The sequence below is a fragment of the Ornithodoros turicata genome, chromosome 2 (genome assembly GCF_037126465.1).
Source record: "Ornithodoros turicata isolate Travis chromosome 2, ASM3712646v1, whole genome shotgun sequence".
In the NCBI taxonomy this organism is placed as follows: domain Eukaryota; kingdom Metazoa; phylum Arthropoda; class Arachnida; order Ixodida; family Argasidae; genus Ornithodoros; species Ornithodoros turicata.
The window spans coordinates 83023768-83046062 of record NC_088202.1 but is presented as its reverse complement, the minus strand read 5'-3'; the positions used below and the strand labels follow the sequence as shown (position 1 = coordinate 83046062).

General features: G+C 46.1%; 2 protein-coding genes across 3 annotated transcripts in view; both read right to left on the bottom strand.

Annotated features, from left to right (window-relative positions):
* The window catches only part of LOC135385629 (glycerol kinase 3-like), a 51955-nt gene extending 43513 nt beyond the window's left edge, over nucleotides 1-8442 (bottom strand). The window contains exons 1-3 of one of the 2 annotated variants that reach the window (XM_064615074.1): nucleotides 8152-8442; nucleotides 7894-7967; nucleotides 2848-2954 (exon numbers count right to left, since the gene is read on the bottom strand). In XM_064615074.1, the coding sequence (XP_064471144.1) occupies nucleotides 2848-2954; nucleotides 7894-7967; nucleotides 8152-8238 (268 nt within the window). In that variant the 5' untranslated portion in view covers nucleotides 8239-8442. Of the gene's footprint in view, nucleotides 1-2847; nucleotides 2955-7253; nucleotides 7409-7893; nucleotides 7968-8151 lie in introns of those variants that run through there. The other variant, XM_064615075.1, reaches the window with a different exon arrangement.
* Nucleotides 8443-15884: 7442 nt separating this feature from the next.
* LOC135384830 (uncharacterized protein K02A2.6-like) lies at nucleotides 15885-19811 on the bottom strand. Its single transcript, XM_064614014.1, has one exon. The coding sequence runs from the start codon at nucleotides 19809-19811 to the stop codon at nucleotides 15885-15887; it is 3927 nt and encodes a 1308-aa protein (XP_064470084.1).
* Nucleotides 19812-22295: the final 2484 nt, after the last annotated feature.

The window sequence follows — 22295 nt, the reverse complement described above, 5'->3', positions numbered from 1 at the left end:
GTAACGTGCAAGTCGGAAAGATAGAAAATTCTTCCTACCAACACCGTCTTTGTGTCAGTAAAGAGGAGGCCACGACCACGGTCCTAGACCTCGCTAGACTAGGTGTGAGCAAAGTGTTCTTCCTGGACAATGACCCGATAAATGAAAACGATTGTTGGGTATTAGTCACTTCTGTTCCCTGGAATTCTCGTCCGAGTCCGGAAGCTGAAGTCCAGATAAACGAAGGGGAAATACGTGGGGAGAAATCCGTCCCCGTGCTTTCTTGTCCGGATAGCGCAGGATCCGGATAAATCAAGTCCGGATAAACGCGGGTCGACTGTACTATCATTATCATTACCAGGGTGTCGAACCGAACCCGAACCGAAAACCGTACCCGAACCGTTATTTTTGCCGGAACCGAACCCGAACCGAAATTTTCAGAACACTGCTGAACCCGAACCGGAGCAGAACCATAAAAAATAATAGCGGTAACCGGTTCGCAACAAAACGGTTCGGACATAGAAGTCAGCACAAGAGTTCCTTCTATCCCCGAACGAAGACACATCGGTATCATCATCACGCGCCTATATCATGGATTTCAGAAATTTTCACCTAGCAGTCAGACGACGACGTATAGTCATGTTGTATATAACATGTTGAAGCGCAGTTGTCCTTGTGAGCGCCGCGGCTGGCGCCCCACGCACGCGATGATGCGGCGTCTACTCTTCAGAGACGAGGTGCCACGCAGACGAATGCAACCGGAATGGAGTAGGCCAGTTATGTAGCTCTACACGACGAATATGTGATCAAATAAGTGCCCAAGATTTCTTTTTACACGTGAGCAGTAAAAATTAAACAAGTCAGAAACATGAGAAGTGGAGAAGGAGCGTACGCAGAACGGTGCCTGTTTGATTGGTCGTGGTTTGAAAAGTAAATGTGGTTCTGCTTATTGGTAGTGCAGTTGTGTCGTGATACATTGCCTTTGTGAGGTGGATTAAATAGTACACTGCTGTGAGCTCGGACAGAGTAAGGCTGGCAGGCTTATTTTCGACATGCTTCAGTACGGTTTCAGATCGATTCACGCTGCGAAGGCAGTGTGCCGGCAAGTACTGTCGTCTATTTTACGCTGTCCATCTTATTAGGCTTCCTTTAAGTTTATCTTGCTGGCACTGTGCGTGTGAAAAAGAGATTTTGGGAACAGACAGTAGCGGGACAACACCGCTTCATCAGCGTGGACTCTATTTGCAATAAGTGTTCATCCATTTCTTATTTCTCTCGCTAAAGAGCTACCTCACCGCTAAAGACGTCAATGCAGACAACAGCAGTAAGCTATTAGCCACGCATTTCCTGATAAAAGCAGTTTTATGGAATATATAAAACGGAAGCGTTGAACCGGTTCGCGAACCCGTTCGGGGCTGCGAACCGGTTTACGAACCGGTTCGGTTTTTGGCGTGGCCGAACCGGAACTGAACCGGAACGAAATCAAAACAACGCAAACCCGAACCGAACCCGTATTTTTTGCGGTTCGACACCCTGATCATTACCAGATAGTATACTTGGCTTTGCATGTGCATGTGAATAGCTACAAGAGATACTTTAAAGCTTTCCACAATATGACCTCTGCCGTTTAATTCTAGCTCCCCACGCTCCCAATACCCAAACCACTGCCTAATCATTGCAGCCTAACACACAGGGGTCCTGTATTTCTATCGCACAACATCAACAAGCTGAAGTTGGGTGACATAAGAGCGGATGGAAAACATCAGCAAATAGGCACTGCTTACAGTGGTATGTGTCCACAACATGCCAAGAGTATTAGGCAAATGAGCTGCAAGCACTGGTGACTCTAGCAAGCAAGTCTCGTGATACACCTGCCACAGCACCATGTCGCAAGAAGGTATCATAGCTATAATTTCAAGGTCATGCAATGAAAACCATTACAGAGACAGTGATGGAAGTGACAAGAAGCTGCCCGTAGCAGATCTTGGAGCAGGAAAAATCTAGCGTTGTAGCAACTTTTACAGTCCATGAAGTAGAGCTCACCGACTCCGAATTTCCTTATATATGGTGTAAACGCTGTCACAATCTTAATTGTTGGCATCAGATGGCATAAAGCGCTAGCCTTGCGTGTTACCATGCAACTAACTAGAAAACGTTCCAGACGCACACCCCAAAACAAGGACACAGGAGATCTGTCACAGATCATTGGTATTACGAGTCAGGCTCTACTTGAAAGGTAACTGGTGACTCTGTAGTCGATTACTCAAAATTGTAATGGAATTAGTCAAAAATTACTGTAAAAGTGGTTAATTTTGCAATCTTAATAATTTGCGAATTCGTGTGCGAGCGTGTTTCAGGAATATCTTGCAGGACCTTAATTTTGCGAATTTGTGTTGAAGTGGAAATCGCAGGATCGGGGAAATCGGGGGATTGTGACACGGCCGACAGTAAACAATGAGAACTAGCCGGCCTCTACATGCTGACTGACTTATAGAGGCTTACCGTGAACTCAAACTGAGACTAGGGAGCACCTCACCATGCAAAATGAAACACGACACGGACATGTGCTTATGTGCCCTTCCCTCATCCTACAAGGTTCTCCAAAATTTTGCAAAAATGAAAATCCTGTGCCAATCCCTCAGTGTGTGCAATGTCAGATGCAACAAGCAGTTTTACCATACCGTAGCATTAATCAGAATCGCACACACAAAAGCAAAAAAATAAATATTTTAGTGAATGGAAGAGCAAGAGGTGCTACAGAGATAGTGACTTTGCACAAACATGGTAATATTAAAAGTAAAATGTACATGACAGATTAATAAGCAAGACACATTTCCAGCTCAAATGCTTAAAATGTGTGCCTTATACCTTTAATGTCCTTTGGATCAATCTCAAGGTCTACCAGCTTCTCCATGGTCTTTTCAATGCACGTATGCACGCTACCTAAAATTTCATAGGGATCTTCTTCAACCCACCTGAAAGGAGGAAAGAAGCCTGAAAGCCTTGTACAAGAAATTTAATGCAAACCCAGCAATCATAGGCGCCATATAAATTGAATGCATGCAATGCCAAATGCAGTGCAGATTTAAACCCCGCTACGGTGAACACAAGTTTAAAAAAAACTGGTTTCAACCCATAAGATCATTCAACAATCAACATATTTATACCACGAAAAAAATAAAAGGAAGCAACACATACACGACAACCATACTCTACAGTTTCAACATTGAAAAGCTAGGCCAAAGGAGTTACGAAGCCACCCTGAAGGATATATTTGGATATGAAAATCTTCTGCTTTCGTAGAGGAAATGTTATCAGTAGGGCCTGGGACTTTACACACAAATATTTTCCAAGATATGCATGCAAGTATGTGGCATGAAATGACTAAATATGCGGAAATATTATGATGCCGGCAATGTTGCTCCGGAATACTTTGCATACTTTGTAACTGCATAAATACGTGAACTGCCGGAAAAAAGTTCCACAAACTTATTTAGTTATCGGTAAATAAGTTAAGGTCGCGCAGAAGCAGGAACAACATAACAAATGGTGCAGTCAACACGCTTGGACAATATTTAGCACAACTTGAAACAGTACAAACTGTCGACAGTACAACCAGTACAAATGGTGCAAACCTCATAATGAGTGTATGCAACACACTTAGACAATGCACAACCTGCTACAATCAAAGCACTTGAAGATAAGGAAGGAGAACTGCTAACAGCAAGATACAACAAAAATTGTGCAAAGCATTAAGTATAGTCATCAAGCGGAGATATCAAAAGAACAGTGACTATGGGAAAGGGAGCTATCTGGCATTCCGCAGCAACCCAACTACAGGCAGCAAAAATTCTCACGAATAGAACACTCGAACAATGTGTTATCAGTGATAAGAGTAACTTCACAAGGAAGGTAGTTCCAGAGCCTATGAAAGGAATTGCCTCAGGATAACAGCCGCAGATATCTCTCATCGCCGATATCGCTCTCGTCCTGAGGTAATTCCCTTCATACTTCCCGGTTCGCTGGATATCTACCCGTCTACATTCCAGAGTCTAGTGGTAAGAGGAATGAAGGACTGGAAGAAGCAGTTTTATTGCACAATGTAGTGGTTTAACCTTAAAAAGATGATCCCTGCGCCCAGATAAATAGAATAGAGGCTCAATCGTTAAAGAACGTAAAGAGTTACTGTGGTATACCCTGTGGATGAGATTCAAGGCTGAAAGCTCGCACCGTTGTGACAACACAGGCAAATCCAGTTCACGTTTTAGTTCTATCACGCTACATTCCGGACGACAGTTCTGAAGTATAAATCGGGCTGCACGGTTTTGAACATTTTCAATTGCATTTTTAAGGAATGCTTGGTGACGGTCCCAGGCTGATGCAGCGTACTCAAGTTTTGGTCTCACAAAGATTGTATACGTCAATTGTTTAATATATTGGGGGCCAAGACTGAAAGAACGACGTAGGAACCCTAGAGTACGTACGGTTGGCACAGCTTATCACGTGCGAGATATGATGAGACCAAGAAAGAATGTCGGCCAAAAAAACACAACAAGGATGAAACCCGTTCGAGAGGACGTAAGTCAAAGCGATAACAGGAAGGAACTGGAGTGGTCCTTGTAAACGGTACACATCTACACTTTCCTGAATTGATTGAGCAAAGTCACGAGTGTATCTTGTCTGAGTCACTCTGGAGGGCATCATGTTCAAGGATGTTTGACACTTTCCGATAGACAACGCATTCGTTTGCAAAAAGGAAGACGACGACAAACCCAAAGACCCAAGTATGAATAAGAAATAGCAGGGGACCAATGACTGAGACTTGGGGAATACGAGAGGTAACGGGTGCCTGTGAAGATTTGTCATCAGCTTTGACAAACAACAACAACATTATTGCGAGATGATGAATGGAGAGTTTCATCGCCAGGGGCAATACTCTACCCCACTGCCGGTGGTGATCGTACATTCGGTAGCACATTTGGGGAGGGAAAAAGAGGATGAATCCTCTCCCCATGTAAAGTTCCTGTATAATCCCTCCCATTGGTGGTGGTGATACGGGGAATGAAATAATGAGCCCCTTCACAATAAGGATCGAAGTCCTATATGTCCTACTAAGAAATTTTGAATCGAGTTAAGAACAGATGTATCAATGCATACAGCAGATAACTTAGCTATAAGGCTGCGTGGGGAACCCAATCGAAATCTTCGGTAAAATCAATGAACATGACATTAACACGGCCAATCCTGCCGAGACATGTAAGGATATCATGCGCGATGCCAGCTAGCTAGAGTCTCACAGGAGTAACTGTACCAAAAACTGTGTTGAAAGGGGAAAAGTTATTGGCTTGAAGAAATGTCATTAAATGGGAAACTACAATGTGCTCAAGAAACTTGCATGGTAGACTGGTGAGTGATATGGGCCTATAGTTAAAGGGATCCAATCTGTTGCCGGACTTCAGGAATGGTCTTTGCGATCAACCAGTCCGATGGTATGAGGCCAGTAGAACGAAACCGGGACAAAATTAATGTTAGGAACCTCGCCAATAGCTCCTCTGTTTTTTTAAGAAGCTTGGATGAAATGTCATCGGGGGCCACAAGATGAGTATAGCTTACATTTTTCAATTAGCTTGAGTACACCATCATAAGAAATAAGTTTTGAGAGCAAACAGGAGGCAAGCATGAAGTGTTTTCACAGGTGAAGACAGATGTAAAGACTTCATTTAAAATGGTACAGCAATTACCATAAAATGTACAGCAAATGAAAATGCACATTTCTTATTGGCAGCTGGAACGTACATTTACGTGTGCACACTCAGGTATTCCTCGCCAGGGCCATACTCAGATTTTCAAAAGCACCCGCACACACAAACACATACATATATTCCCTAGCAACACACCATCTTGGCCCAATATTGGGGCAAGATGTTGTGCTGCTTGGGTTTGTACTACATGCGATGATTAAAAACTTCCTGTTTTGCTAGTTAAGAAAGCCATGTAACGCGAAAATGTGTGCAATCTCACTGGATATTATTCCAGCAAATTAGCTAGCTACCTAGCTCATCTATGCCATGTAGAGATATGTCTTCATTGTGCTGTTCAATGCCATTGAGAATGCTGCTCATAGACTGTGCTACTTTGATTCCCTTAGTTTTATCAAGCCCAACTCGAACTCACTGACTATACTTATTGTGCGTTCTGTTTTCGGAAGCCTGTTCTGGGTGCATGTGGTGCTTGCAAAGTCCACCGAATGTGTAGCACACAGAAGCCTAAAATCAGCGTAGCAGCTTAGATATGTAGGTTGAACATGGGTTTTGGGCCGATGACCTCCCTTTTCAAATGAAGTGAGCAGTGGCAGAAAAAAAAAAAAAAAAAACGGAAATAGCAGATGTTAAAAACATGCTAAAATGGTGCTGAAATACGATGTAATATGCAACCATATGGTACCGGAATATGGCATAACCCTATGCAACCATTATGTTATATGACAATCAGGAAGAAATGTACCAAAATATGAAATTATATCGCACAAGAAACATTGTAGATTTCTGCCATCGCAATTGGTAACGTGTGGAGAAACGTCAGGACACCGGTTAGAAGTTAAAACACATTCTAAAAAGATGTATCTTATATGAACTGCCTGGCCCCAGTTATCTGCATTCCCCTGATGCGCCTACGTTAAGGTATCAAGTGGCCTTTCATTATGGCCGTGTGCTGTGTTTGCTACACATGCGTGCCTTATACAAAACATCCTTCATCACAACCACACACAATGTTAAACACTGATCAAACTTTACTTGCATGTAAATTTTTTTGTGTATGTACAATTAGGTGTAGCCATGTAAGGTTTAGTATACTTCGCACGTATGTAGCACAAGAGTACAGCTTGGGACAAAAGTTTACGGAACACCGGGGTGTCGCATTTCGCTGTTGGGACGACACCCTAGCAGACAAAAGGAGCAGACACACATACTGAAAGATTAACAGAACAGCCGGTCACCCGTTTCTTGTTCGGTCTCGTCCTAATATCTAACAGGGTGCCGCTCAGATACAGAAATGTGCCAGTGCCGTGTTCCGTAAACTTTTGTCCCAAGCTGTACCAGGTTCGCACTCTCATTGCACTGTTTTCTGGATTTTTTTGTATTAATCAAAGAACAGCTCTTAAGTGTAAATGGGACATTTAGTGAGGGAAAGCATCTGACATGTGGATGCAGCTCCAGAGTGAACTATGTAAAGGTTGGCCTGTTGATGAACTTGACTACTCTGACAAAACCTACCTGGGAAACAATCCGATCTGTAGCAACTAGGCAACTTGTACCGTGACACCGAATTGCTAGCATACTGATCCAAAATGCAGACCTGGGCACACTTGCGCCACTGAGGAAATTCCTCAGTGACGTGCTCCGTAGCTTCTGACACGCGCTACAGTGCTCAACACTGCTCATGCGTAAAGCACTGCCAAAGCTAGTGAGGGTGCCACTGAGGAGTCTCGTCAATGTTCATGAAAGAGGATCCTGCAAACTTGAGATTGGTATGCTGGATTGCTTCCAACCGACTCGTCAGCATTCCATCATGCTGATGTTGTTACAGGTACGAAGTGTAAAATGTCATTCTCTCCCTCTCGGTGCTGCATAGGTTCTTTAACTCGAACATGTACACGTTGAGTGTATCGAATTGTACCGCGATACCGTGATCCACAGCAGTGGAGATGCGAGATCTTAGTTAACATTACGCACGATGTTGCACGTGTAACGCTCATAAAACACTCACAACAGTATTTACTCATACGCAGGCAACTGTCGTCACCCAAAAACAAAATCACAACACACAGCGTGCAGGCATTCACGTCAACAGATATGCACTTGCTCGGGAATTACACAAGTACTAAAAATAATCAAGGTCATTGCGGTATCGTACCCTTCCTTTGGGTAGCTCTGCTCCACTTCGATCTGATGGTACGCAATGAGCTCCGATGTTTTACTCGCAAACACCTGTGGATAGAAAAGCCGGTCAACATGCATGCTTGGAACGGGCAGCTAGCTCTTTTCTGGTGTTACTCTAGAGGAAACAGTTCTGAAACCACACGACATAGCAAAATGGCAGCTTTTACACCATAACATAAAACCGTAAATCTCGTTGGGTGTAGCCCAGATATTAGTTATAGGGAATGCTCACCAAAAATCGTGAGCTGCTAGTTCCTTGGTCTATGGCTCCAACCAGTGGACCGTGCTTTCCACTGACAACACCATTCAGAGAGGTCATGTTAGGTCCTGACAATTTGCAGACGTCCACAGAAACTTTCAAAAGACGTTCAGAACTTCTCACAAGCAGTGCACTTTCAAACGTGCCTCATACCACACACATAAACGCTACAGCGTCCTCTGCAACGCGCCCTTCCAGCTTCGAAGTGCTCGAAGCAAGGAAAACGGGGAAAACCGAAAACCATGCGCACGGCTCTTGATTTTGTTTGTGTAACACCCGGAAGTTGACAAGCCAGAGTATGCTTCCGGCGAAAAAGGAACGCTTGGCGGCGCACCCAACACAGCGCCTGATACCAGTTTTGGTTTCGGTATGAAAGGAGCTGGGTTGCATTGTGTGGTGGTTTTGTCTTCGCGTGTCGCAGGCTGAGTGGGTACAGTCATTGCTTGCGTAAATTGGTAATAGGGTGATCACACGCTAAATCAGCTGCTGGTGTAGCTCGGTTTGTAGAATGAAATAGTTTATTTATTTCTTTAGAATATTTCTGCCATTAAAAAATTTCGTAGAAGGAGTGGCATCCCAGCAAACCAGAGACGCCCCTGAACATCCATGTCATATCCTGGCTCGGAGGTTGGAACGTCCCAGGGAACACGCCACAAATCCCATAGACATCATCTGTACGTCCAGGGGACAAAAAAATCTTCCCCTGTTGCACATTCCACGAATATCTCACAAACGTACAGTAGACGTCCGTGGGATATTGACAGCTTTGAGATCGAGACGACGCATACCGCACGGATACCTATTGGGAGCTTGAAGTTGCTTTTATCATCTTCAAATCATATTTTGAAACATTTTGCGAGAGTTGTGTGTGTGTTGCAGGGGGCTGGTGTCGGCACCATTAACGGACCCGTAACTATAGAGAGTGGCCACCACATAACTATTTCACTCGCTGTTGCCCCACTGTACCCGTTTCTAGTAATTCCCATAACGGACACAGAGCGCGGTGGTTTAAATAAAGCAAACAGAGAAATGGAAAAGCTCATGGTCCAAAAAGCTTCAAAAGGTACTAGCATTCCCTTTCCAAGAGAAAACAAATACTATATTGCTTGTCGCGCGAACTTCCGCGAATTCGAGGGTACTCCTCGCCTCTGAAACAAAACGGATGGTGAGCTGTCTAAGTATAATCCGATTATGCACAAAAACAACAGTCAAGTGACGAGTTGCGTGGTGTATTAACTCTGCAACAAGGTAACGCCCGTGTTTCTTACTGCTCTTGGTCTAAGACACTCAGTATAGGTTCATCGAAAGTCAAATTTGAGAGTGCCATAGAATTCCGCATCTCTGCGAGGCAGAAATGCGGAATGTACGTCCCATGGATATTCATGATGTGATCCAAATTATGTCGCAGATCACACAACTGTAGCTATGTTCCATGGACGTCACATGGACGTCCAGTCTGTCTCCTCAAAATATTTTAGTTGTTGGGGATATCCAATTCCTGGGTACGTCAAGATTTGGAGATTCTCAGGTGGTCGCATCACGAACAAAAAAGTACGTGCCAAACAAGGGCTGAATGGCCCCAGCAAACCATCAATATCCCACAGACCTCCCAAATTCGTCTCATACGTCACAGATGTCACGCGTATCCTCACTACGTCCGCTGTATATCCACCATGAGACGTCACATATATCCCCCAGTGAATATTCTGTGGATATACTACGAATATCACTACAATGACGTTTCTTTACATTACAATAAAGATTTCTTGTGGCAATAGCAGCCATTTTCAGCATTCTCAGAATGCGCGACAATTTCATTTTTGAATCAACATATTATAAACTCTCTTTAAATAGCTTCTCACTTCAGACACGTCCAACAAAACAAATAAAAAAGCTCTCGCAGAATAGCTGCCAGTCAACACCGACTCTTGATGTAACGTAGAATCTACGTTGTCTAATGTTGACTAATGTTGTATGTAAACAGATAGCGCTGAATCAACGCTGTTTCAACTGTACGTGGTCAATGGTGGATTGTGAGCATAAAGAACAACGTTGATTTTCCACGAGCCACTCAACTGAGGATTTACGCAAGAAATATTTGCGTGGATTCCACATTGTACTTTCAACGACCTTTATCACGAATGGAAAAGTCGTTGCGCCTTTAGTCAACATACTGCGCACCCACTTGTTTGCACTATTGTTCGCACCCACTTTGTTCGCACTATTTTATTTTTACTCTCTAACTTTACTCTAACACTCTAAACTCTATTTTTACACAGTGCCGTTCCCATGACCAGCTCCGGTGGCGCAGCGGTAACGCGTGCGCTTGGAGACTGGGAGGTCCGCGGTTCGAATCCGCGGGCCGGCTGTGCCGTCTGGGGTTTTTCCTGGGTTTCCCTCAGATGTGTAATAGGCGTATGCCGGCACAGTTCCCCTGAAGTCGGCCCATGGACGCAGCTATCCTCCCCCCGAGCGGATTCCGCTCGGTCTTCCACTTCACCCTTTCCTCTCCTCCTCACCACCTTTCCCTTCCCGAGAAACATGCCGCCTAATCAGGCAGGCAGACCTCTCGGGTTCCTCCCAACGACACTCCTCCTCCTCCTCCTCGCCGTTCCCATGTGGAGTAAGGCCTGTTTGATGTGGTATTTATCACACGCATTCCCCCATTAATAATATTTATTTTATGCCCTCATAGTCATACCCTTTCTAATCATAGCAGCAACGACTCATTACGTATCGCACCATAGTCAATAAACAAAGAAAACAAAACGTATTTTACCTTTTTCACGGGAATTCGCCTTCATCATCGACATTCTCCAACCGCCGTTTCATCAAACAAGCGAGGCGTGCCATCGTGGCGGATCGCAAAATCAGCAAAAAATAAAATAATAATAATAATATAAATAAAAGCTAGATAAAAATAAAAAAGCAGCAAAATACAACAATAATAATAATAATACGTCCGTGTATGTCCTCTATATGTCCAAATATTCCTGAGAGACATTCCTGGAACCTTCCCTGGATCAGCAAATGCGGAAGAAATGCGGGTCCTCTGTCAGTCCCAGAGACGTCAACGGGCTATTCAGCCTAGTCCCTGGGATATCCCAAAATCCCAAGTGGGATATTGTGTGGATGTTTCTGAGACATATCTGGTTTACTGGGGCGTTTCTCGAAAACAATGGGCGGTCCTGTGCAAGACTGCAAGATGTGGCACCTTCCAAAACTGACCGTCTATGTTACATTGAGCATTTATTGCGAAAGAGGCAGAGATGCGGAATTCTGTGGCACTCTCAAATTTGACTTTCGATGAGCCTACTGAGTGTCTCAGACCAAGAGCAGTAAGAAACACAGGCGTTACCTTGTTGCAGAGTTAATACATGCGCAACTCCTCACTTGACTGTTGTTTTTGTGCATAATCGAATTATACTTAGACAGCCCACCCTCCGTTTTGTTTCGGAGGCCAGCAGCACCCTCGAATCCGCGGAAGTTCGCGCGACAAGCAATATAGTATTTGTTTTCTCTTGGAAAGGGAATGCTAGTACGTTTCGAAGCTTTTTGGACTGTGAGCTTTTTCATTTCTCTGTTTCCTTTATTTAAACCGCCGCGCTTTGTGTCCGTTATGGGAAATAACAGAAACTGGCACAGAGGGGAAACAGGGAACGAAATAGTTATGTGGTGGCCACTCTCTATAGCTACGGGTCCGTTATACTGGTGCCGATATCAGCACCCCCCCCCAACTCTCGCAAAATGTTTCAAGATATGCTTTGAAGATTATCAAAGCAACTTCAAGCTCCCAACAAACATCCATGCGACGTCTCGATCTCAAAGCTGTCAATATCCCACGGACGTCTACTGTACGTTTGTGGGATGTTCGTGGAATGTGCAACAGGGGAAATTTTTTTGGCCCATGGACGTACAGATGATAATAATAATAATTGGGTGTTTACGTCGCGAGACAACTGAGATCATGAGCGAGGACGTACAGATGATGTCTATGGGATTTGTGGCATGCTCCCTGCGACGTTCAAACCTCCGAGTCAGGATATCACATGGATGTTCAGAGGACATCTCTGGTTTGCTGGGTACATACATCTTTGCCCTGTATTTGTACAAACGGTCTCACTAAACGAAGTGTCATATTAATGAAAATGACACACACAGGGTTGACCTAGTTGGGCACGGAATTATGTCAGATTCTGTGTATTCGGAGCCGTACTTTCATAGCAGCTATACAAACAAATAATCCCAGTAAACCACGAACATCCTGGAGACGTCCAAAATATGTCGCAGACGTCCCAGACGTCGAGACATCCTATGTACGTCCCAAGGATATTCGTGATTGGATCCAAACTATGTCGCAGATGTCACAACTGTAGCTATGTTCCATGGACGTCACATGGACGTCCAGTCTGTTTTCTCAAAATATTTTAGTTGTTGGGGATATCCAATTCTGTACATCCCCTGTACGTCCCAAAGAGAATATCTTGGGTACATCGAGATTTGGATATTCTGAGGTGATCGCATCACGAACCAAAAAGTACGTGCAAACAGGGGCTGAATGACGTTTCTCAGAAACAAAGAGCGGTCCTGTGCAAGATTGCAAGATTTTGCTCCTTCCAAAACTGACTGTCTATGTTACATTGAGCACTTATTGCGAAAGAGGCAGAGATGCGGAATTCTGTGGCACTCTCAAATTTGACTTTCGATGAACCTATTGAGTGTCTCAGACCAAGAGGTGTAAGAAACACAGGCGTTACCTTGTTGCAGAGTTAATACACCACACAACTCCTGACATGAGTGTTGTTTTTGTGCATAATCGAATTATACTTAGACAGCTCACCCTCCGTTTTGTTTCGGAGGCGAGCAGTACCCTCGAATTCGCGGAAGTTCGCGCGACAAGCAATATATAGTATTTGTTTTCTCTTGGAAAGGGAATGCTAGTACCTTTCGAAGCTTTTTGGACTGTGAGCTTTTCCATTTCTCTGTTTGCTTTATTTAAACCGCCGCGCTCTGTGTCCGTTATAGGAAATACCAGATACGGCCACAGAGGGGAAACAGGGAACGAAATAGTTGTGTGGTGGCCACTCTCTATAGTTACGGGTCCGTTAATGGTGCCGACCCCCCCCCTCACCGACCCACCCACCCACCACCACCACGACACCTCTCGCAAAATGTTTCAAAATATGTGTTCGTGCGCACGGATCGCAATTAGTGGCGCCAATATCCTCTCAATGTCCGAATGTCCATTAGTTGAGTTAGTGGGACGTCCCGTGGATGTGGAAAAAGCGGGACAAATGGCCATCAAATGGACGTATAAAACACGCCTATGGGCTCTGTGCAAACCTCCCCGGCATATCCGAATGTCACACTTAGGATGTTACATGGACGTCGCTGGAATGTAGATGGTTTACTGGGATAGCAATTTACGCAAATTTGAGAACATCCTGTGAATATCCAAATATCCCGAAATTGACGTCCGTGGAATGTGTAAAAAGTGGGACAAATCATGTCGCCAGGACGTACATGCGACGTCTACGGGATCTCTGAAATGATCCATGGGATATCCAGACATCCGACTTGGAATATCCGGTGGACATCTCCTGGACGTCTATGGTTTACTGGGATATATATCCTTAGAGATTTCAGTTAATAATTGCATGCATATTTCAGGAGCTTTTAGAGCACGATTATCCGCACTTAGTGAATGCTCTACGCACACGGTGTTAAAAACTGTGTTGCCAACAAGCGCAGACCAATAAAAGAGCAGACACTGACCAGTCTTTGTGGGATGCAATTTTGAGGGGACATTTTCTCCGGTGACGTTCTCTCCGGGAGAGCTTTTTCGAATATCTTTTTTCTCTTTCTTTCTTTTTGTCGTCAGAACATTCACATGGCTTTCAGGCACCAATTTCGTTCTTTGAAGTAATTTCGGATCACTATTTTTCTTCCTACTGCTCTCTGCAACCAGTAAACCAGAAATATCCCAGGTACGTCCCACAAAGGTCGTACACGTCGCATAGGTCCTATCCGGCGTTACCTGTACGTCTGCAATGTCACTTCGAAAAGTGTCTTACTTTCTATATCCCTGGGACATCTGGTAGATGTGAAAAGAAAGGCGCAAGCGCGTGTTATTTTTCGGTAACATGTAGGACACGTGACCCCTAGAGGCGTGACGTAAGCAAACGGTGAAAAATTTTGGGTATACTACTTTGTTTACTAAGTAATCACATTAGTTGGTAGCTTGAGTTAAAAAAACGATATTTGCCAGGGAAAGGTGCCAGTAATGTTAGCAGGTATACGCTGACGTCGTTTGCAGACGCACGGGTTAACTGCACAGACGTTGTCACCGTTGCAAATGTGATACGCCACGCTACACTTGATGAACGTACTCCAACAATTTGTATTTCAGTATATGATCGCTCTGGTGTCTCTTGAAATCGGCCAGAAAGCACATTTGGAAAAATATTTTGGATTAAGTAGTCTAACTTTTGAACAAACTGTGGGGATCCATATCGGGCAGGTACGAGGGGTGTTAAAGTCAAACCGGGACTTTCTGCCTCCTGAGTGTACAAATGGCTCGCGCCACTTCTTTTTCGTCACTTTCACACGCGACAGGCGTCCGCGTTCACCACGTGGTGGTCCAAAGTTTCTGCAAAACAGGTGACACGTGCGGGACAAGATGGCTGACAACGAGGTGAGCGCGCACATCGAACAGCGAATTGTTATGAAGTTTCTCGTGAATGAAGGCGTAAAGTCATCTGAAATTTACAGAAGACTTCAGGCCCAGTATGGCCACGATACACTTAGCCGCAGCAAAGCGTTTGAGTGGTGCAAACGGTTCCGAGACGGCCGTACATCAGTGCAGGACGATCCCGGCAGGGGCGGCTCAGAGCCCAGTGTCAGGGTTCCTGAGAACATCCAACTTACAGTTCAGACCTCGCCCCCAGCGATTTCCATCTCTTCGGGCCACTGAAGGCGTTCTTTGGGGGCCGCCACTTCAGCTGCGACGACGAGGTCAAGAATGCGGTCCGATCATGGCTGCTACGCGCAGGTAAGGATTTCTACGCTGCTGGCATCCAAGTCCTCGTGAAACGCTGGGACAAGTGCATTAGTGCAGCTGGAGTTTACGTTGAAAAATAAAACTAATTTCTCTCCTGTAAGTTCATTTTACTTTTGCGAAAAATGAAAAGTCCCGGTTTGAATTGAACACCTCTCATAGTTAAAGGGGCACTAAAATGCAAAAACAGCTTGCTCTGAAATGAGCGTCCGTGTTTTGATTAGTATAGTGGAAGTGAAATTAGAAGAAAAACGCAATGAAAACAGAACAATCTTTGGCGTCAACGAATTGGATCCCTAAGAGGCGAAGATTAGACATCCAATGAGACAGCAGGAGAAGCGCGCGCATACCTATCGTGGGCATGTGGATTTGGAACGGGTCTGATCATAGTGCTCCGTATAAGCGCGGCATGATACGCTCTGCTGCATTTTTTAATACCGATTTGTTTTAGTCCTAACAGGAGCGAACAAGACAAGCGACCAGTCCGGTTAACAACCACATGCAAAAATCGTTTATTGGCTCGCAACCACGCGCCAAATCCCCACGCGCTCGATGCGCACTTCGTCATCTTCGATGGCTATAACACATCCCCCTCCTTTTGCAGATAAAGTCAAGTCAAGTCAAAGTCAAAGTCCAAGTCAGATAAAGATCAAGCTTGATACTTTTTTGGAGGGATGACGCAACGCCCTCTTTTTGTGTGCCAGTGGGTCGTGTCGGTGCACTGTTGGTCTGTCGGTACGTCGGTTGAAGTGTCCGTTTCGAGGTGGCTGCTTTGCGGAGCGCTCGCTGTCGATGTACTGGGCTCTGGTTGGCCTGGGAGAGGAACTAGATGCGTCCTGTTCCTTCTGACTTCTCCCTGCTCTGTGGAGACTGAATAGGACCTGGGTTGCGGAGTCTGTCCCTGGACAACGCCTTTCCGTTGCAGATCTATTACCCAAACATCTGTGCCGACTCCAAGTGGAGGTAGCTCCCGCACCCCGTGTCTCCTATTGTAGTGCCTCTCTTCGTCCCTCTTGTTTTTAGTTTCGAAGGCTGCCACTTTCTTGTAGTCAGGGGTGTACGGTACAAGCTGTAACTGCGCGACAGGTACGTTCGTGCGCAACCGTCGTCCCATTAGAAGTTCCGCTGGGCTATAGCCATTTTTCAAGGGTGAAGCCCGATATGCTAGCAGCGACTTGTACGGATCTTTTGTCTTCTTCATAGACATTTTAACGATCTTCACTGCCGCCTCGGCAAGTCCATTGCTTTGCGGATAGCCTGGGCTGGATGTAACATGTCGAAAGCCATACTCCGTTGAAAATCGGGCGAAAGGGGAGCTGCTGCTCTGCGAAAACTGCGGACCGTTGTCGCTTATCACAACTTCGGGGATTCCATGTCGTGCAAATATGGATTTGCCGTGATTCACGATGGCTTCGCTGGACAATGAATGTAGCCGGACTAGCTCTGGGTACCGCGAGTAATAGTCAACTACAATGAGCCACCACGATCCCTGGCAATGGAACAAGTCCATAGCTATTTTCTGCCAGGGCCTGTCTGGGAAGTCCGTTGTAATGAGGGGTAGCTTCCTGTTTGTCTTTAGTTGCACGCATTCGTGACAGTTCTTCACCGTTTGTGCGATGTCTTCGTTGATACTTGGCCACCAAACAGCATGTTTAGCTCGTGTGGTGCATTTTTCCAAGCCGAAGTGGCCCTCGTGTAAAAGCTGGAGAATCTGTTGTTGACAGGTCTTGGGAATGACAATCTGCGTTCCATGCATTAGCAGACTATCGGCTACTGCCAGCTGGTGCCGTGCTAGCCAAAAGGGTTTAAGGTCTTGCCCGAGATCCCGTCGAGTAGGCCACCCGTGTCTGGTGAACCTGATGATATGCTGACACGTCTCGTCCTTCTCCTGTTCTTGCTGTATGTCAAGTAGACTTCTCGCTGTCCCTGGAAGGTGAGTCTCAACATAGTGGACGAAACACTCGATCTCCTCTGTAAGGTCTGTGCCGTCCGTTTTCCGGAGAGGTGTACGGGACAGGGCCTCTGCCGCTAGAAGGTCTTTTCCTGGCACGTACGTTATTTCGTAGGTATATCGCATGAGACGCATCCGCATGCGCTGTAACCTCGGCGTCAAGTCATCAAGCTGTTTTGTCGAGAACAGGCTCACCAGGGGCTTGTGGTCGGTCTCGAGAAGAAACTTTTTCCCGATCAGGTAGTCTCGGAATTTCTCACTCGCCCAAAGCAGTGCCAAACCCTCCTTTTCTATTTGAGCATAACGACGCTCGACATCAGTGAGAATTCTGGAGGCGTAGGCGATGACTTGGTATTTCCCGTCGTCTTGTTTTTGTCGCAGGACAGCTCCGAGGCCGAAGGAAGATGCGTCCGCGGTGACGACCGTCTCTTTGGCTGGGTCGTAGATGCCGAGGACAGGGCTTGTAGAGAGGATTTGTTTCCATTTCTGAAACGCCTCTTGTTGTGGTGCGCCCCACACAAATTCCTGCTTGGAGCTTAACATACACGATAGTGGCTGTAGAAGTTCTGCTACCTTGGGTACAAAGCGTGTAAGGTACGTTGCCATCCCAAGTAGCCGCCTGAGGCCCGTCTTGTCCGTAGGGGGAGTCATTTTGAGAATGGCGTTCACCTTTTCTTCGTCAGGCCGAATGCCTGAGCCGTCGACGATGTGACCTAGAAAGGTCACTTGTGAAACACTGAATATGCATTTGTCCTTGTTGAGCGACATCCCTGCTTCTTGGATGCGTGTCATTACAGCTTCCAAGTGATGGTCATGTTCGATTTGATTTGCTCCCCAAATGAGTATGTCATCCATGTGACACAAAACTCCGTGGAGGTCCTTCAGCAGCGTTGCCACTCGTTTTTGGAAGTGTTCTGGCGCGGACGATATCCCGAATGGAAGTCTGTTGAAGGAATATCGCCCAAACGGAGTTATGAACGTCGTCAAGTGTTTGCTTTGTTCGCTCAGCGGTATCTGCCAAAAACCCGAGTTTGCGTCGAGTTTACTGAAGACCTTTGCATTTTTTAGCATTGCGAGTGAATGTTCGACAGAAGGGATAGGATGAAATTCACGCAGTACGTAGCGGTTGAGCTGAGTGAAATCAATGCAAAGTCTAATTCCTCCTGACTTCTTTGGGACGGTTACCATTGGCGCACACCAGGCTGTCGGTTCCATGACTGGCGTTATGACTCCTAGCTTCTCCATACGTTGAAGTTCCTCTTTGGTTTTTTTGTATAGGGGCAATGGTACTCTCCGTGGAGATGAAAGGGCAAAGGGCCTAGCATCAGGAGCTAGCTTTATGTCATAATCTCCTTGTAGAACTCCCAGTCCCTGAAAGACCGTAGCATATTCCTCGAATGGGGATGCCTTCGAGAGCATTTGTATTGTCGGAAGGACTTTGAGGCTGTCTATGGCTGGTTGACCAAGCAAACATGTAGGAAGTTCCTTCAAGACGTAAATGTCTTGTTGGCTTTCTTGTCCTTGAAAAACTGTCTGGAGAGAGGTCATACCGGTGACCTTCAGCATTTTGCCGTCTGGACCCCGCAGGCGACGTTTGGGAGGTTCGAGCCGGATTCCCGTGAAGTGCTTAAGGAAAACGCTCTCTGGTATAACCGTTTCGTCAGCCCCTGTGTCAACTTTAAACGTTAACGGTATTCCTTGAACAAGGACTGGGACTTGCCATTTCGACGTTCCTCCATGAGCTACAACTCCTAGAAATGCAGTAGTTCCGTCGGGGGCAGATTGGGTCTGCTTAGCCGAAAGGCAAACTGATGAGAAGTGCCCCTTCTTCTTGCATTTGGAGCATATCTTGTCTTTTGCTGGGCAGTCCTGTCTTGCGTGCCTGTCACGGCCGCACCACCGGCAGAGCTTTTGGGAAGCTGACTTTGAAGAAGGACGGGTTGTGCCTGCGTGAATCTTCCTGGTTGCCAGTCTCCTTGAATCGGACCCCGGTGACACTTTGTGCGTCGTTAGTCGATGTACTGTAGCGTCATTGCCTTTGTGAAGTTCAGCTTGCTGCAGCCGGACAGTTTCTCGCTGGCGAGCCGCTGTGATAGCCTTTTGTAGAGTGAGTTCAGAGTCGAGCTGTAGTTGTTCCGAAACTTTCTTGTCTCGAAGGCCTGCAACCAGTCTGTCGCGAATCAGTTCTTCGCCCAACGCTCCATAGTTGCATAAGTCTGCCATTGAATGCAGGACAGTCACGAATTCCTCCACAGATTCCCCATCCTGTTGTACTCTCGTGTTGAACTTTGCACGTTCAAAGATGATGTTGCGGCGCGGAACGAAGTAGGCATCGAACGCTTCTAGCACCTTGTCGAACTTGCGTGCGTCTTCGGGACTAAGCTTCAGCGTGGCGTATATGTCCTCCGCTTGCTCACCCATAATGTAGATCAGTGCATCTACTTGGCTTAACTCAGCCTTGTCGTTGAGGCCAGAGGCAGCACGGAAACGTAGAAAGCGTTTCCTCCAAGTGGGCCAGTCATTCGGCGTCTTGAACGTGAAAGGTTCCGGTGGCGTTACATTGAATGTAGCCAAGGATGCCGTAAACGTCGAACGCTCTTGTGTGTCGCCGTCGGGGAGAGACATCGTTGTGGAAGCGTGGTTATGTTCTAGAACTTTCTGACACCATGTTTTAGTCCTAACAGGAGCGAACAAGACAAGCGACCAGTCCGGTTAACAACCACATGCAAAAATCGTTTATTGGCTCGCAACCACGCGCCAAATCCCCACGCGCTCGATGCGCACTTCGTCATCTTCGATGGCTATAACACACGATTCACTGAATTGTAGCCCACTACGGTTCTCGCGAATGTTCCACTGACAACATTTATCTTCACGTCATTCGGACAGCGACGCCAGTACGCCTCACAACGCGCATATGTTTCTCACCGGGACTGCTCCACGGTGTGGCACGCGCGTGCACGCGCAGAATGGACTAAAGTCACCGATGCACGAGCTGAAACGGCATTCATTGCTTATCGCCGAAGCAGAAAGAGTCCTATATAATTTCCTGTTTAGCTCCGTAACGGAATCAATTTTTTAATTATGATAACAAGTACGAAATTAACATTGAGTGTAACGTAATTTGAAATGAACTTGTTTTTGCATTTTAGTGCCCCTTTAAGAAGCAGCAAAGATTCTATCTATTGGTGGCCGTAGAAATTGTCTATCAAGTTTGGCTTAATAGGTGTAGGTTGTTCATGGAGGTGATTGTTGGAGCAAGGCAAAATTTAGAAATATCGTGAGCTATTATGTGCGCATGCGGCTTGGGAGGGAAAGGCTATACGTCTGGGGCCGCAAAACTTCTTCAAACAGTGGCACTGCAAAGGCTTTAGGGTGGTGGACGGGATCATCAAGTTCCACTTCAGTGAGTAAGGATGAATGAAATTATGTTTCTCCAGCATTTCAAAGCTCTCCAGGGGAGGGCATTGGTAACATATGCGGGGTGGTTTAAATGTGAAGCACAGTGTTGGCACTCCTCGAAAGTATACGATGGGATGCTGCACTTCAGTGCGATAGCAATGTGGCAATCTTTTAGAACTTGTCTCAGTTGTTGACTCAAGGATAGAAATAGGCAAGATATGGGTAACAAGCGGGCTAAACGGTTAGGGAACGTTTATGAAGATGAGTACACAATATTCTGTGGCTCATCTCATAGTGTCAACAATACAAAAAAAAGGAAGCATATTTGCAAACGCGGTCTGCAATCTGCATTGGTCTTGGATTATGGCCGGAAGGCCACCGGGCACCCCTCCCCAAGTGATGAGTGCTGCCAATAGGAGATTGCCTTTTTGTTTAATTGGTGTGTGCAGCATTCATTTGCTATAGCAATCAATCGCTAACAGTTGCAAATGTATTCAACACAAAAATAGCATAAATTTTAAAATATCCCCGGCCGGAACTGGAACATCCAAATATCCAAAATAGACGTCTATGCGACGGTTCTAGAATGTGAAAACAGTAGGAATGTGGCAGTCGCATGGGTATACTTTCTACGTAAACGGGCTCTCTGTGAAGCTCCCACGGATATCCTAACATCCAATCTGCGATATCGCCAGGATGTACCTGGGGTGACATGGTTTGTTCGGTGTGCACCTTCCTGTGCTATAGGGAAAACACGTGCTGACATCAGCAGTCGAACCTGGGTGTTCCGTCTTTTTTCTTCACGAGTACTACTGGCGACGCCCACGGACTGGTCGACGGCTGGATAATGTCGTCGTCCAGCATTTCTTCTACTTGTGCTCGGATGGCTTCTCGCTCTTTAGGTGACACCCGATACGGCATATGGTGAATCGGCCGGACGTCTTCGTCGACTATGATGCGATGCTTTCCTACCGTCGTCTGTCGCACTTTGGACGAAGTGGCGAAACAGTCGCTGAAAGCCTGTAGTACTTGCAGAAGGGTGTGCTTCTGCGCCGCAGTTAGTTGAGGGTTTACGTTGAACGAGCGGTCGTGGTGTTCTGTGGCGCAGTCGGTGCGTGCACTGTCCAGGAGACAAATACTTGTGGTGATATAATTGTCCGCAAGGACAGCTATTTTTGTGCCACTTGTGAGATGCTGCGGTTCCTGGCTAAAGTTCGTAATCAGTAGCTGCATTTTCCCGTCTCTGACAGGCACAATTCCTCTTGCTATCCCGATGCAGCGTTGTAGGAGGAGATGAATGTTTCCTTCGGCCAACAGAGAGCCATTCGGGGCTGTGTCACTCACAGCAGTAATAATACGTGATGACAAGGGAGGAAGGTTAACCCGCTGGCATGCTATAGTTGCCACATGCGTATTTGTGCGCTTCTCCGGGCTTATACGCGTCAGCCACGCATATTCGTCGTCTTCCCCTTCTGGCGTCTCTAAGGAAATTACTCCGTTGGTGAGGTCGATGACCGCTTTATGTTCTAGTAGAAAGTCCATTCCGAGGATGACGTCACGTGGGCAGTTCGGCAGGACGACGAAGCTGACGACGTACTGGATGTCGCGCACTTGTTCGACTTCCGTGCATCGGACAGTCGGTGTTACGACGTGTCCACCAGCAGTCCTGATGTCAGGCTCATCCCACTTCGTTTGCACCTTGCGAAG

Bases quoted from the DNA above. Each gene is read 5' to 3' on its own strand.
- LOC135384830 (XM_064614014.1), bottom strand. From the start codon at position 19,811: ATGTCTCTCCCCGACGGCGACACACAAGAGCGTTCGACGTTTACGGCA.